Consider the following 16,596-nt stretch of genomic DNA (forward strand, 5'->3'; position numbering starts at 1 on the left):
ACATTTCAGTACAGTATTATATATTTTTTTCTTGCTTTTGCATTAACATTATATTTCACATTTTTAATATTAAATTAATCTCTATTAAAGAGGTATAGTAAGAATAGGAAAGATTCATGATAAAAAAAGAAAGCAGACAGATATGTCTATACATACAAAAGGTATAATAGATGCATTTTCAGGATGTGTCCTATAGGAGATTGCGATGATGTCACACAAAGGTACATCCGGGCGCTCAAAGGTACAACTCGGTATATCTGTACACATAAACATGGTGGGAACACAGCCGCTTGGGATGTTTGTTTACATTTTATTGTAATAAATAGTATGGCAATCCGAGAACTACTGTGCTATTTCAATTTTTAAAAGTGTAAATAATAATATTAACAATAATATATAGATATAAACATCTGGTATTCATATCTTTTACTCTGTTTATACTCCATTTTCGACCGCCACGAGAAAAAAAACAAGGTCGCCATTAGACCTACGTATAAACATTGACAGAATATTAAAAATATCAGCTTGAAATTATAAATTTAATTCCAAGTTTCCCGAAATATCATACTGACATTTTAATAAGCGACTACTGTTTTCTAAGTCTTACTTGGTAAACACCTTACGATGTGTGATTATGACCAAACTAAAATTTACCCCAAGCGCATGGCAGCCATTACGTACAGTACTGCCGAGATTCCGAATTTCGTCATTTTTCAGAGTCACAAAATTACGTATTCTGGATAACTTTTTCGTCAGAAATTTTGGAATTTAGTTAATGACATACAAATGAGTCAGTTTATAGTTACTTTTTATCATATTTTAAAACAAAACTTCGAGAAATTTAGGATTCTCGAAGCCGTGCGCAATGTGTCCTGGTCGGCATTTACAGTACTACGATCTAGCTATATTGTAGTCTATCTAACATGTATTCAAATTATTTAAAAGTAACATCACTTCAATGTGGGACTGCACATAGCAGCCCATGGAATAAAAGTGACTAAAAATTAAAAAAAAAAAAAAAAAAAAAAAGCACACACTCTACAGCATGAAATTGAACGATTTCACCATTTTATTTTTTCGAGATATCGGCAGCCATACTGTATGTGCACGCCCTTACAGAAAGTTTAAGTGTGCAGCAATATAGCAGCTATATTGCGGCACACTGATCTGTGTGCAGCAAGTTACTGCAGCAATTGAGCAGGTTAGTGCGGCTAGCCGCACCGTTCTGGCACTATTGCCGCACTAATATTTTGTTGCAGCTATATTGCGGCAATATTGCGGCTTTTGTGCAAGAAACTTTTCTTTAAAAACCTGTGTGCAGCAATAGTGCCGCAAATTGTACTAGAAGCATCCTACGCAGAAAACTTTAGGAAGGTTGCCGCAATATTGGGGGAGTACTCCCATAATCCTTTGCTAAAGGTTAAAATCAGTTGACCTTCAATTCAAACATTGATTCAAGAGGTTGTGGTGTATGAAGGACAGAGGTAATGGAAACATCTTCCATTGGATTTATGATAAGTTACAAGTGGATGTAGTCTGATAGTGTTTTGGAATTGATAAGGTTTGTTGGTGAAATTTAAGCAATCTAATTGTTTTTATTGGTTTATAGTCATTTTTTGTCACAAATACTTAAATGTGCATGTATATATATCTTTATTCTATTCATGTTTCCCGGAACAATAATTTTTATTTGATGCTGACAAGGTAATTCTTGGTCAATATTAAGACCAATTCCATCACCAAATGAATTCAAAAGGTCATTGTATAATACATGTACCAAGAATCAAAAGAATGACTATTGTGATTTTTCAAACTTTTCTATTTATACCTTTGTACTTATTTAAATATAAACCAGGAAGCTAACGGCTATGGTGCCACAACTATGTGCGGCTTTGTTGCGGCAAATGTGTGTGCTGCTTTGGTGCGGCAAGTGTGTGCAGCTATGGTGCGGCAAGTGTGTGCGGCAAACTCATTTGCATACGAAAAGTATGTATTGCCGCAATATTGCTGCAACTATGTGCGGCTTTGTTGCGGCAAATGTGTGTGCTGCTTTGGTGCGGCAAGTGTGTGCAGCTATGGTGCGGCAAGTGTGTGCGGCAAACTCATTTGCATACGAAAAGTATGTATTGCAGCAATATTGCTGCAATATTGCTGCAACTGTGTGCCAGAGGCCTTATATTTCTGTAAGGGCGTACATATAGATCTGCATTTACGTGTAACACAGTGGCTTATACCATTCCTTTAAAACAAGATATACATGGAAAATAACGAAATATATATATTTTACAAGTACTTATTGAGATACGTGTTGGTGATTACGTATTAATATTATCAATTTCCCAACTATATGAGCTGTGGCCTGAGGTGATCTACCAGCGAAGCCATGCATGAGCGGCCGTGGTCTGGCCAGGTGGTTCATATTCGTTATATTTATATTAAATAGTATTGTGAACAGCTTTTTCATGTTTAACAGAAACAAAATACATTGAAATCAGTTATCTATTCATAACTTTTTTCACTACATGGATTTCTACGTGTGAACAAAAAACAGGTACTTGTGACGGCCCGGCACCGCTTCGCAAGCTGGCTTCAACACTAAATCTACAGATATATTTAGCAATAAACAATTGTAAATATAAAAATATAAATGTCTGTAACCTCTGAAACAATCAGAAAACATTCTAAAATCAGAATTTACAAGTATGGAAGTGTATACTTTTGTCAACATATCGATTGTGTAGCAGGGATGTACGTATCTGTTATTGTTTTTATTAGTCGCCATACTGTGTTTGTATCTTTGAGGACCCGGATGTAAACTTTCTGTGACGTCACGCCATCTTTTCTGAAATCTCCTATATAGGAGTCTGATCCACATCTTTATAGCTCTTCACCAACAAACCTTTATATACCATTAATGTCACCAGGATTATAAACATACAATGATATTCCCAGGTATATTCACATGTAACAAACAAAAAGCTAACAAAACCTACAGATTTACAGACTCTCCAGTATGGAACAGCTAGCTTTACCACAGCTACACCAGTAGACATACAATATGAGGGGTGCCAATCTATATGATCATTTGGTTGTGGTGCTTCAATGCTCTACCTCTACTGCTAGTTTGTTATATTGACCACTTTTGTTATATTGACCCCCTTTGTTATATTGACCCCCTTTGTTATATTAACCACCTTTGTTATATTGACTACCTTTGACCACCTTTGTTATATTGACCGCCTTTGTTATATTGACCATCTTTGTTATATTGACCTCCTTTGTTATATTGACCACCTTTGTTATATTGACCATCTTTGTTATATTGACCACCTTTGTTATATTGACCACCTTTGTTATATTGACCACCTTTGTTATATTGACCACATTTGTTATATTAACCACCTTTGTTATATTGACCACCTTTGTTATATTGACCACCTTTGTTATATTGACCATCTTTGTTATATTGACCACCTTTGTTATATTGACCACCTTTGTTATATTGACCGCCTTTGTTATATTGACCATCTTTGTTATATTGACCTCCTTTGTTATATTGACCACCTTTGTTATATTGACCATCTTTGTTATATTGACCATCTTTGTTTTATTGACCACCTTTGTTATATTGACCACCTTTGTTATATTAACCACCTTTGTTATATTGACCACCTTTGTTATATTGACCCCCTTTGTTATATTGACCCCCTTTGTTATATTGACCCCCTTTGTTATATTAACCACATTTGTTATATTGACCACCTTTGTTATATTGACCACCTTTGTTATATTGACCACCTTTGTTATATTGACCCCCTTTGTTATAATAACCACCTTTGTTATACTGACCACCTTTGTTATATTGACCACCTTTGTTATATTGACCCCCTTTGTTATATTGACCACCTTTGTTATATTGACCACCTTTGTTATATTGACCCCCTTTAACAACCATCAGAGAGACCACCTTTGTTATACAGATGTATTGACCACCTTTGTTATATTGATCCCCTTTGTTATATTGACCCCCTTTGTTATATTAACCACATTTGTTATATTGACCACCTTTGTTATATTAACCACCTTTGTTATATTGACCACCTTTGTTATATTAACCACCTTTGTTATATTGACCATCTTTGTTATATTGACCACCTTTGTTATATTGACCCCCTTTGTTATATTAACCACTTTTGTTATATTGACCCCCTTTGTTATATTAACCACCTTTGTTATATTGATCCCCTTTGTTATATTGACCCCCTTTGTTATATTAACCACCTTTGTTTTATTGACCCCCTTTGTTATATTAACCACCTTTGTTATATTGACCCCCTTTGTTATATTGACCACCTTTGTTATATTAACCACCTTTGTTATATTGACCACCTTTGTTATATTAACCACCTTTGTTATATTGACCCCCTTTGTTATATTAACCACTTTTGTTATATTGACCCCCTTTGTTATATTAACCACCTTTGTTATATTGATCCCCTTTGTTATATTGACCCCCTTTGTTATATTAACCACATTTGTTATATTGACCACCTTTGTTATATTAACCACCTTTGTTATATTGACCACCTTTGTTATATTGACCATCTTTGTTATATTGACCATCTTTGTTATATTGACCTCCTTTGTTATATTGACCACCTTTGCTATATTGACCATCTTTGTTATATTGACCACCTTTGTTATATTGACCACCTTTGTTATATTGACCACCTTTGTTATATTGACCATCTTTGTTATATTGACCACCTTTGTTATATTGACCACCTTTGTTTTATTGACCACCTTTGTTATATTAACCACCTTTGTTATATTGACCCCCTTTAACAACCATCAGAGAGACCACCTTTGTTATACAGATGTATTGACCACCTTTGTTATATTGATCCCCTTTGTTATATTGACCCCCTTTGTTATATTAACCACATTTGTTATATTGACCACCTTTGTTATATTGACCATCTTTGTTTTATTGACCACCTTTGTTATATTGATCACCTTTGTTATATTAACCACATTTGTTATATTGACCACCTTTGTTATATTGACCCCCTTTAACAACCATCAGAGAGACCACCTTTGTTATACAGATGTATTGACCACCTTTGTTATATTGATCCCCTTTGTTATATTGACCCCCTTTAACAACCATCAGAGAGACCACCTTTGTTATACAGATGTATTGACCACCTTTGGTATATTGATCCCCTTTGTTATATTGACCCCCTTTGTTATATTAACCACATTTGTTATATTGACCACCTTTGTTATATTGACCACCTTTGTTATATTGACCACCTTTGTTATATTGACCCCCTTTGTTATATTGACCATCTTTGTTATATTGACCACCTTTGTTATATTGACCACCTTTGTTATATTGACTACCTTTGTTATATTGACCACCTTTGTTATATTAACCACCTTTGTTATATTGACCACCTTTGTTATATTGACCCCCTTTGTTATATTGACCATCTTTGTTATATTGACCACCTTTGTTATATTGACCCCCTTTAACAACCATCAGAGAGACATCACTCACAGAACATAGCTGCCACAATCGCCGATTTAAATCTTGAAAACACATTTTGATGAAATTTTCATGTTCTACTAGTGTAATTTAGGTAAACCTTTCCTAAAAAGATATACCAAGAGGATCCTAACCAACTGTTGTTAATTTCAGGTCAATCAGAAGATAAAACCACAGCCGCCATTTTGAAAACACATTTTGAACTTCTTCTCAATTCTCATTTAGCTGATCCTGACACGATTTGACTGCAGAGAACCTAATCATGGTTTTGCTATATGGACAGGGTAATCTATTTATAAAATGAAGTATAACCATTATACACAGGTTCTCCATATCTATTCTGGGTTCTGTGAGCGTTGTCTCTTAAATACTGATAGTTATTAACTGGTTTCAGTTTATACTAAATACCAGTGAGGTGGAGCAAGCTGTTTTATCAATAATGTAGTAAACAGGTCTTTTTTCTTTATATTTTGAACAACCTAATGATAATGTAGATTGGCACCTCCTGGGTATAGCACTGAGTGTGATAGTATAGAAAAAGCTGAATCTGAATAGCAGTCACGCAATCTCTTGTTGACTAAAGCTGTGTCACTTATTGGCACTGGGATTATATCCAATCTATTCCCAATGTCAACTTAATCAGAACCAAAAAGTTTGAACTTCAAAATCTACCGTAATGTGATGTAATTCTTACATCAGGCCACACAAAATTAATCAGTTGTTCACCGGGAATCCTGCTCCTAAATTTGTTTTTTTGAAAAATTGCAACACACCTTTGAAAAAGATCCCATCTAGACTATCTGTAAAATAGCAGTAACTTTTATACGTATGTACGTATATAACAAGTATTGTTTATGGACAGATGGACAACCACGGACAAATTAAGGCAATCTACATACATAGCCCACCATCTGAATATGATGGACTAATAAAAAGAAATGTTAAAGATGCTCCACCGCTGACAAATGATATTTATTCACTATCAAAAACAGGAGCAGCCGATTTAGTATTTTTCTTCAGTTACAAAATTAACTTACATACACCATTACCACCATTGAAAAGTTTGAGCTTCTAAGTTTACTTCAAATTAAAAATATGAAAAATAATTAATTGCATCTCGAAAAAATTCCATGGCACTCGATCCTATATGGAATGAACTACTGAATGCGCATGTACCAAAGGCAAAATAAATTATTTTATATTATTTTTTGTGTTAATTAGACTATTATATACACGATTAAATACCAATTATTGTTCAAATGATGAATATCATTTATGCTCTGTCGGCGGTGGAGGATCTTTAAAAGATGTGTATCAGTTACTGTTTACATCTGTGGTAAAGCGAGCATGCCGTCAGTCAATGAAAATCCAGAGCCCAAAACCTCATAATCCTTTCTCTCTGTTTTTTTTCAGTCTGGTTATAAGCTACATTCAAAGGACCCTTGGTTGCCAATGTAAATACGTGGAATCTCAATGGAACCTCACACACTCTTCAAGGTTAATGAATTATAGATTTGTGTAAAACTTCATACATACATTAATATATTATGATATGTGTATTTATATTGACAACCAAGAGGGATATGGAATGATATGTAATCCATTGGAGGTATATATCACCAACAAATTCAATTGTTACTGTATTTTTATATATTTTAATCTCTATTTCAATATAGTAAGGTTTTATTAATGAGTGATTTTGAATTTAAGTTTTATTTAATACTAAAAATAATATAGCTGTTAAATTTTGCAGATAGCTTTATTTTTCTTATATTTGCAGTTTTACTGAAATCCACAAAGTCAGAGCGTTTAACTGTGTAACTGTGTAAGCTATCCTGTCACCACTCTATGGAGGCTATACAAAGACAATATCATTCACACTATTAAAACTTTATTGATTTGTGAATATTGCATAGATCTAGAAATTTGTGTGTATTGAAAAATTACTCTATGAGAATTACAAATTATAAAAAGGCACTATACATGTACATTACATATTTGTACTGATAATTTCATAAAGTATAATGCAGAAATGAAAGAGATAATTTTTCTTGATCTGAAATTGATGGTTTCAATAGACCTCCAGATGAAACAACATGCAATATTAGAATGTTTGCAATACATGTTAATACGAGTCCTCTCATGCACACCCAGGGCTTTAACCCTGGCAGCAACCAATGTTGTGCTGACCCAAACTTTCTTCGAGGCAGCTAGCCCCTGAAAGCGACCCCCGAAGAAACCCCGTCCTTTTTGTATGTTCTCAGGGATATCAGAATAATCCTACAAAACGTCAACAGAGGTATTCAGGAATCAGAATGAGGAATCCAATTTTATCAGGAAATTGGACTGATATACATATACATGTACATGTACCATAAAAAAAATAATAAAAATTAAAAATTCATCCATGAGGCCAAATAAAAAATATTCTTGTTTCTGGTAACATCTTTTAAAAATAAAGTGTTCATTTTTTAATATTTTTTCTCTTCATCCCGGTTTTTGCAGTGAAAAACTGAAATAGACTATATTCAACCTTATATAAACCATGGATTTGATTCCCAGGGGATTATTGGTGTCTTAGATTTACAGAATTTGTTCCAAAATTCCTGATTTTGTGCAAAACCAAACAAAATTTATGTTGTTATTTGTTTGCTCCAGAAAAAAAAAACTGATAAAAAGTTTTTGAGTAGGCACTGATTTTATAGGGTCGGTCAGGTTACCGGAAACACAAATATTTTTTTGTATGGCCTAAAGAACTGTTGTGGTAACTTGTATGTTAAATAATGTTGGGTTGGTTGGTTAAAGAGACTTATTATTACATCATTAGAGACACTGTTATAAGGCTATCCTATTCATTACTATACTTGTCCATTGTATTTTTATATTTCATTATAATTCCCAGAAAAAAAGACTGATTAACAAACAGTTTTGAAGAACAATGTAAAGATGAATGTAAAGATGAGTTAAGAATCAGACAGACATTGGAGTAGTCACAGATATATATATGTAACCTAATTTAGAAATTACTGCTTTAATTTCTTTTATTATATTTAACAATATAGCTACTTAATGCAAAATGTTTTTCTGTCTGATTCTGAACTTTCAAAAGTTTATCATCATATTATTCAGACATCTTTGAATGTTAGATACTACTCTATTTAAATATGCAATTAATTTAAGACTATCCACTCCCAATGAATTAATCTTAAACAAAATAGAATTCTCCATTTCCATAGCTTTAACTTATTAATATCCATGAATGCAGATGTATATGGATATAGGTACATGAATTAATTAAGAATAAAAGAAAAAAAAATAGAATGAAAAATAAATTAAAAAAAAAAAAAAGAAGATTTCCAATACTTCATCTGGATCATTATTCATTTGATCAACTTCTTCATCTGGCTAAAACCAAAATGTACATTAAAATATACAAAATGTAATTGTAAATTCCATTATTCTAATTAAATGAAAACATTCCTTGAGCTCTTAAACAATTATACGTACAAGCAATATACATTTCAATAAGATTGAGGTGTATCAAAACCTGTGATGGATTATAAAGAGTCAACAAATACAATTAATAACTAACAACAATTACACAGATTTTTTTGTCGTGCTGTTCCCACTTTGCATCTGACGAAAGACAAAACCATTAGGACAAATTTTCTCCCTACAATTGACCTTACATATCAACCTATAGAAGTCAGAATTGACCAAGCTCTCCCTAAGAAAGTAAACATTCATACAAAATCTCAAAACTCCAAGTATTAGAACAGGCGTTATCCTCAATCTTTTTTTTTTCCTCTCTGATGGATACAGAGCATACTTTGACCAAGTTTTAGTACAATTAGAAATTTATTTTACACTAATTCTCAAAATCCATTTAAAATCCAGAGTTTTAGCCCAAAAAATTTTCCAAGTCTCTGGTCATGTCACAGTTCTGATTGATGCAAAGAATATATGACCAAGTTTCAGTTCAACTGGATTTCATTTGAACTTTGTCAAAAGTTGACTTATCAAAATTATAGATACCCCAAAAATACTAGAACCAGGTGTTTTCTCAACATTGATGTAGGTACTCCGACTGATGCTTAGAATTTAATCGCATGTGATAACTATGTCAAAATCGGATCTTTTTGTCCCAATCAGTCTGTTTTATATTACGGTAACTGTTGAAAATATAAATGAATCTCACATATTGTATTCTTAAACTTTTCAGAAAATCAATGTAATGAAATACATTTCTCGAATTCAACTACCTTATAGGTAATTAATATGCATTGTATATCTATATAGAAAAATGCAATGGATTCTTCTGCCTTCCTAGGCGTCTTTAAAAAAAGTATGAGATGACACCTATGATAGCAGAATTAGACTTACATCAAAGTCGGACTTTTATATACACAAATGACAACATTGATGTAACTAAAGCAATGCGTCTAAAGGAATTCTGCACTGAATTTGACTGTCAAAAGTTTAAAACTATGATCATGATAACTAGTAACTGGTATACAGAATATATACAATACATACAATTATGCTTTCATCATCCATGTTGAAGATAAAGTCGAGACTGCTCTCTGTGATCACTTTGTTCTGGGGCTTCATCTCCGGGTCCACAAACATATCCCTGTGAAGTGTGTAAAAAGGTAATCAGCAATATTTACAAACGTTTCCCTGTGTAAAAAGGTAATCAGCAATATTTACAAACGTTTCCCTGTGTAAAAAGGTAATCAGCAATATTTACAAACATATCCCTGTGTGAAAAGGTAATTAGCAATATTTACAAACATATCCCTGTGTGAAAAGGTAATCAGCAATATTTACAAACATATCCCTGTGTGAAAAGGTAATCAGCAATATTTACAAACATATCCCTGTGTGAAAAGGTAATCAGCAATATTTACAAACATATCCCTGTGTGAAAAGGTAATCAGCAATATTTACAAACATATCCCTGTATAAAAAGGTAATCAGCAATATTTACAAACATATCCCTGTGTAAAAAGGTAATCAGCAATATTTACAAACATATCCCTGTGTGAAAAGGTAATCAGCAATATTTACAAACATATCCCTGTGTAAAAAGGTAATCAGCAATATCTACAAACATATCCCTGTGTGAAAAGGTAATCAGCAATATTTACAAACATATCCCTGTGTGAAAAGGTAATCAGCAATATTTACAAACATATCCCTGTATAAAAAGGTAATCAGCAATATTTACAAACATACCCCTGTATAAAAAGTCCTCTGTACAAATATATGATTTGTATACAGATTCCATATTAGGTTTTGCCTAAAATAATTGTTTGTCTGCCTAAACCGGACCAACCCACTTGAAAAAACCCCTACTTAAATTATTTTATTTAAGTTCCTCAAATTTTCAATTTTATTTTATCGACAATTTTTTTAACTTGTGTCATTGATGACAGAGTCAGATCTTCATTTTCATTTCCTTGGTATGCCTGTCTTGTTACTGATCCTTGACACTCACAGGAAATGTAATGCATCAAAATAAGTGATATGTATAAATTTTACTTTAAAAGAACTAGAGAAAGCGCTCTGAGCAAACTTTGTAAATAAAATCAAATATTTTACCTACCTACCCATCCAGTCATAAAATCTTGGGTAGGATTTATTAATTCTGGCCATACTGTATATGATTCAGACAAAAAAAAAATCACTTTGTTTTTTATCGATGTTCTATTGACATAGTGGCAGAAATGTCGTATGAAATATCACACGATTTGAAAGACCCGCCACAGTCAATGCCATGTTTCAAACTTTCGGGTAATATCGGAAAACCGAGTTGCATCACGTGACCAACATCAGTGATACTGTATAGATCGGAACCTTCCGAGTCATCTCACATAGCAAACATCTGCAATACCCATACAGATCGGAACAGTTTGGAGACTTCTGTGCTATTTTAAACGTGTACACGTAAAACATCAATATTTAAACTTAATTGTTTAGTTAATACCTTTGTGAATATGAACTTTACAAAAGTCGGTAAATATGGAAAGTTTAAAACTTAGAGAGACAGAGAAAATACGTAGAACACTTTAAATACTTTTCCTATGCCAAAAAGCAAGTCTTCTATGCAAGTCACAGGCCATACAACGTTAAATGTTGGTACAAATTTAAAATGATGTATGAAACTATTATTGTTTTAATAATGTTACCAGTTCAGTTCACCAAGCCCATTTTCAACAAGAAATCCCAATTTGTCCAGAATAAACTGCAGGGGATCATCTGGACACATCACAGCAAGACCAGTCAGCAAAGCCTGCATAAACAAATCAAAAACATAAGTAACTTTGTCTAATGCATTAAATCTTTTGGACAGAATAGTAAATGATTAATTGTTACTGTCCAATGTTAAACATGGGCTCCCACATAAGTTGCAGTCTCAAATTCACTTATCAGAAAAGGAATTTGAAAAAAGTTATTTTCCCCCAATGCCAAAAATATATAAATTTAAAAATACTACGAAAATTACCAACTTGTAAGTTATTCAAAGTATAAGTAATTGAAATATATATAATTATAATACCCCATATTGGACCTGGAAGTAAACACAGCACATAATTTTGCGCAGTACGCTATATAATCCAATTTTAATTATATTATGATATACAATTTATTTAGCTGACCATTTAAATTTCAATAAAAACATGTTTGAATCAGAGCTCCAGATAAGATGCGTAAGTGCGTAATTACGCATTAAAAAAACACAAAAACGCATTGAAAATAAATTCAATTCATACAGAATATGCATGAGAAAAAGTAAATACGCATCGATATCTGAAACGATTCGTAAATATTTCCGAGAACAGCTGTAACTGAAACCGAAAGTTGAAATATGTCTATACAGAGGTGGTTGTTATGACAGGTTTGACTGTATGTGTTTTTATATATTAATGAACACAGTGACAGTCTATAAAAAAGTTTGAAAACCTTTACAAAAACAGGTCAAAATCAGCATTTAAGTATTCACAACTTATCACAAGGGTAAATTACCCTTTGGAATTTTCAAATCAGCATTGGGAAAAAAATCAAGGAGTAAAATTAGCATTGAGTTTAAAAATAAGGGGTAAAAACCCTTTGACCTGAAATTTTATCTGAAGCTTTGTTGAATTATAAATCAGTTTGCAATTCTAGTTCTACCGTGTTCTTGCCTACTTCAACAGAATGAAGATTGTACAAGTTGGGTGTGGCAAGGATTGTGTGTGAAAGATTAATTATATTTGTTTTTTGATAGTCCAGTCTTGAAGGAGGAGAGGGTGGCACTTGTTGCTAATTCGGGAGGGAGAGAATTCCAGTTGGATATGGTGCGTGGGAAAAAGATTCTTTACGTGTGGAGGTTTTACAGGAGAGAGTTTGGAAAGAGAGTGAATGAGAGTGTCTGGACAGTCGATTGAGTGGTTTTAGGTCTGCTGTGCGGATGACTGTCTGTGTATGAACTATTTTAAACATGGTTGTCAGACGAGAATGGCAGCGTCGGTCCGCCAGGCTGCGCCATTGCAAATGGTCCAGCATGTTGCCAACACTGGATGTATTCCTGTGGCGACTGGTTACAAATCTGGTGGCCCGGCGCTGCACCATCTCAATCTGATCTATGTCCTTTTTCAAATGTGGGTCCCAATATACTGAACTGGTGTATTCCAGCTCCGGTCGGACTAGGGCTAAGTAGGCCTTTTCCTTGATTTTGGTGGAGGAGATTTTCAAGTTACGCCTCAGAAAACCGAGGGAACTGTTCGCACAGTTAGTAATATTACCAACATGTGCCCCCACTTCAGGTCGGAGTAATCGTGACATCCAAGTATTTAGCCTGGTCTACATGCTTAAGCACCTGGCCGTGAAGATGGTAATGATGCAGTATGGGATTGCGGGATTTATGTATGTGTAACAGGAGAGGAGAAAATGTAGCGGCCAGACCGGGATTCGAACCCGGGACCCTCCGAATACTAGCCGAGTGCTCTACCGACTGAGCTACCTGGTCACCGATGATCGACCCAGTCCAATCCCGCTACACTCCTCACTCCTTTCTCGAAGTCTTCGCCCTCGAAGACACACGAGACCCTTCCAAACACCACCACCGTGGGTTATTTAGTTGGGCGCCAATTCTGTAACAGAAGAGGAGAAAATGTAGCGGCCAGACCGGGATTCGAACCCGGGACCCTCCGAATACTAGCCGAGTGCTCTACCGACTGAGCTACCTGGTCACCGATGATCGACCCAGTCCAATCCCGCTACATATGGACAGAATTTGGCACTTATCAGGATGAGACGCCATTCTCTATCTGCTTTCCCAACTGGCTAGAATGTCTAGGTCTTTTTGTAGAGCGATGGCATCCTTGAGGTACACCAGACTTAACAGGTACAGTGTCAGATGATTCACCATCTAAGGGCTGATATCTTATTTATGCAATTGTCAAATAAATAAATGTCGGAGACTTTTTAAATCAGACGGCCTTGTAACATGGTACGTCTGCATCTTAGACTAAAACTGTGATTGTATTAGAATTTACATTGCCATTCTGTACATAGCTATTATGTCTTTATAAGTTAACTACTGTAACTACAATATTTACTTGCCTCATAAATGTCGGGAAGCTTATTTGACCTCAAATACAGCTTCAGCTCTGGTGTCTGTCCTTTCATTGACGCCGCCATTTTCGAAAATCAAGATTATGAGTACAGGAAATTAATATGTAAACAAGTTTTGCATTCAAACTCAGCGCACTTGCTTTTTGGTCGCCATATTGTTTTCGTGTAGCAACGTAAAATTGCCCGGATGTAGATCTAGAGTTACCTCCCGTATACCGACGATAAAAGAATCTCCCTTTACCCACTTTTTAGAGAACAAACAAGTGTTGGTATAAGAGAACAGTGGAAAACCAATTCAGTTCCATTTTATTTTTTTGACCTGTGTTCATTTACCTGAGCTACCTATAATTTGTGAAAATGGGGAAATAGAGATAGTTCTAGACATTTATATAGATAATCGTAGAGTACACCACTTTTTATGCATTTTTTTATGTATAATATCCTTTATGTTACATCTTTATAATTCAATTTTGCTTGTTACGAGAATTTTCATTAGTATAAAAATTTACTTTATCAGCCCTTAAAGGAAAAAATGGCGTCGCCGTTTGTAACGTTGCTTCTGATTGGCTGAGATGACGGCGTAATTATTTCATAAACAAAAGAGTCCCAAAATGAATTTTGAATATTGAAGAGATTATTTTGAGTTAATTGAATTTTAAGGATTAATTTGAATAGATTTTTTATGTTATGGAGATATAACACAAAAATCTTAGCGTACTCTCGCGGTTTATTTAGAGTACACTCGGATTTTTGTGTTGTATGTCTCCATAACATAAGAAATGTGTTCAAGTTAATCCTTAAATAAATTCCACTATTAGAGTAAGAATAAAGAACACAATTGCATCCAGGTTTTAGGAGAAGTGTCACAAAAAGAGCAAGTTTTTTTCACAAACTGTTACAATTCCAAGAATTAGTTAAAAACAAATGTACATGTATATACATGTACATATACGTGATATTACAGACTGCCTCTATTTCACAAGAGTATTACACACATTCCACTATCCTTATCATAAAAAAAAACCTTATACATTTGTCGTTTTTAGGAGAACCCAATCCAGACAATAATGTTATGTTGGCATGTGTACTTATGTAGCTATATAGAGAATATATCACTGTTCAACTCTATAGGTTGATACTGTGATATAGACTCTACAATGTATGTAACAATATACATGTAGATATACATAAATGTACATGTACATGTATCTAATTAATTATATTATATATTCTAAATAACATTATAGATGTAGATATACATGTATCTAATTAATTATACTATATATTCTAAGTAACATTATAGATGTAGATATACATGTATCTAATTAATTATATTATATATTCTAAATAACATTATAGATGTACATGTACATGTATCTAATTAATTATATTATATATTCTAAATAACATTATAGATGTAGATATACATGTATCTAATTAATTATACTATATATTCTAAGTAACATTATAGATGTAGATATACATGTATCTAATTAATTATATTATATATTCTAAGTAACATTATAGATGTAGATATACATGTATCTAATTAATTATATTATATACAATTGTATAACATATACCAAACTGTCCCCAAATTCTACAGTGACAAGAAAGTCAAACATACTGTATATATTTGTATGTTAGACATTGAGAAAATCCAGCTATTTTTCATCAAATATGATATTTTTAGAAACATCCAGATGGTTGCTAAAATATTACCCATGAAATAATTACTACGTATAATAAATCAAATTACTTTTTAGTCAATATGTAATATTTGGATTCATTAAGATATCTTTTGTTTTAAATGTTACACTGTTATAGCGAAACATACATTTGCATCTGCATGATTTGATATTTACTTTTGTCATGCATATAATCAATGCGCATCACTTTCATCACTCTATGAAAACCTTAGCATTTCTACAGAATATAGACTTAATTCTGTAGAATGCAAACTGTTTGAGAAAATGTTATTTAACAATATTTACAGTTTGCACTGACATGGACTCAATAACCATGCTTTCTAGTATTATCATTATCAGTGTATAATGTTAGCACAACACGCGCGACGATTCTATTGTTACGTGAATAGTCGACGGCGTAGCAACATGGGGTCATGACCCCACTTTTGGCGGGAACATATGAATGACTCGATTCCAATCAGCTGTTCAATCGAATTCGTTCAAGATGACGAGAGAGGAAAAAAATGGGCATTTTAATAAAAAAAATATGCAACTGCCACGGGAAAAAATAATATTCATTTACTTGAAAAAATGTAAATATAAGGAATAGATGTTTATTTTGTTGAGGTTATGAGGGTATAATGATAATGGAGCCCGTGAAAATTTTATGTAACCCGGCTTCGCCGGGGTTATATAATTTACACGAGCTCCATTATCATTACAGATTTTACGACTATG

General features: G+C 33.5%; 1 protein-coding gene across 1 annotated transcript in view; it reads right to left on the reverse strand.

Moving 5' to 3' along the window:
* LOC138336489 (F-box and leucine-rich repeat protein 13-like) overlaps nucleotides 1-14,352 on the reverse strand; it is a 46,605-nt gene extending 32,253 nt beyond the window's left edge. Inside the window, exons 1-4 of the mRNA XM_069285987.1 lie at nucleotides 14,159-14,352; nucleotides 11,743-11,846; nucleotides 10,088-10,184; nucleotides 8,915-8,956 (exon numbers count right to left, since the gene is read on the reverse strand). Coding sequence (XP_069142088.1) covers nucleotides 8,915-8,956; nucleotides 10,088-10,184; nucleotides 11,743-11,846; nucleotides 14,159-14,236 — 321 coding nt within the window. The 5' untranslated portion in view covers nucleotides 14,237-14,352. The remainder of the gene's footprint in view (nucleotides 1-8,914; nucleotides 8,957-10,087; nucleotides 10,185-11,742; nucleotides 11,847-14,158) is intronic.
* Between the last annotated feature and the right edge of the window lie 2,244 nt (nucleotides 14,353-16,596).

Source organism: Argopecten irradians, chromosome 12 (genome assembly GCF_041381155.1).
Source record: "Argopecten irradians isolate NY chromosome 12, Ai_NY, whole genome shotgun sequence".
In the NCBI taxonomy this organism is placed as follows: domain Eukaryota; kingdom Metazoa; phylum Mollusca; class Bivalvia; order Pectinida; family Pectinidae; genus Argopecten; species Argopecten irradians.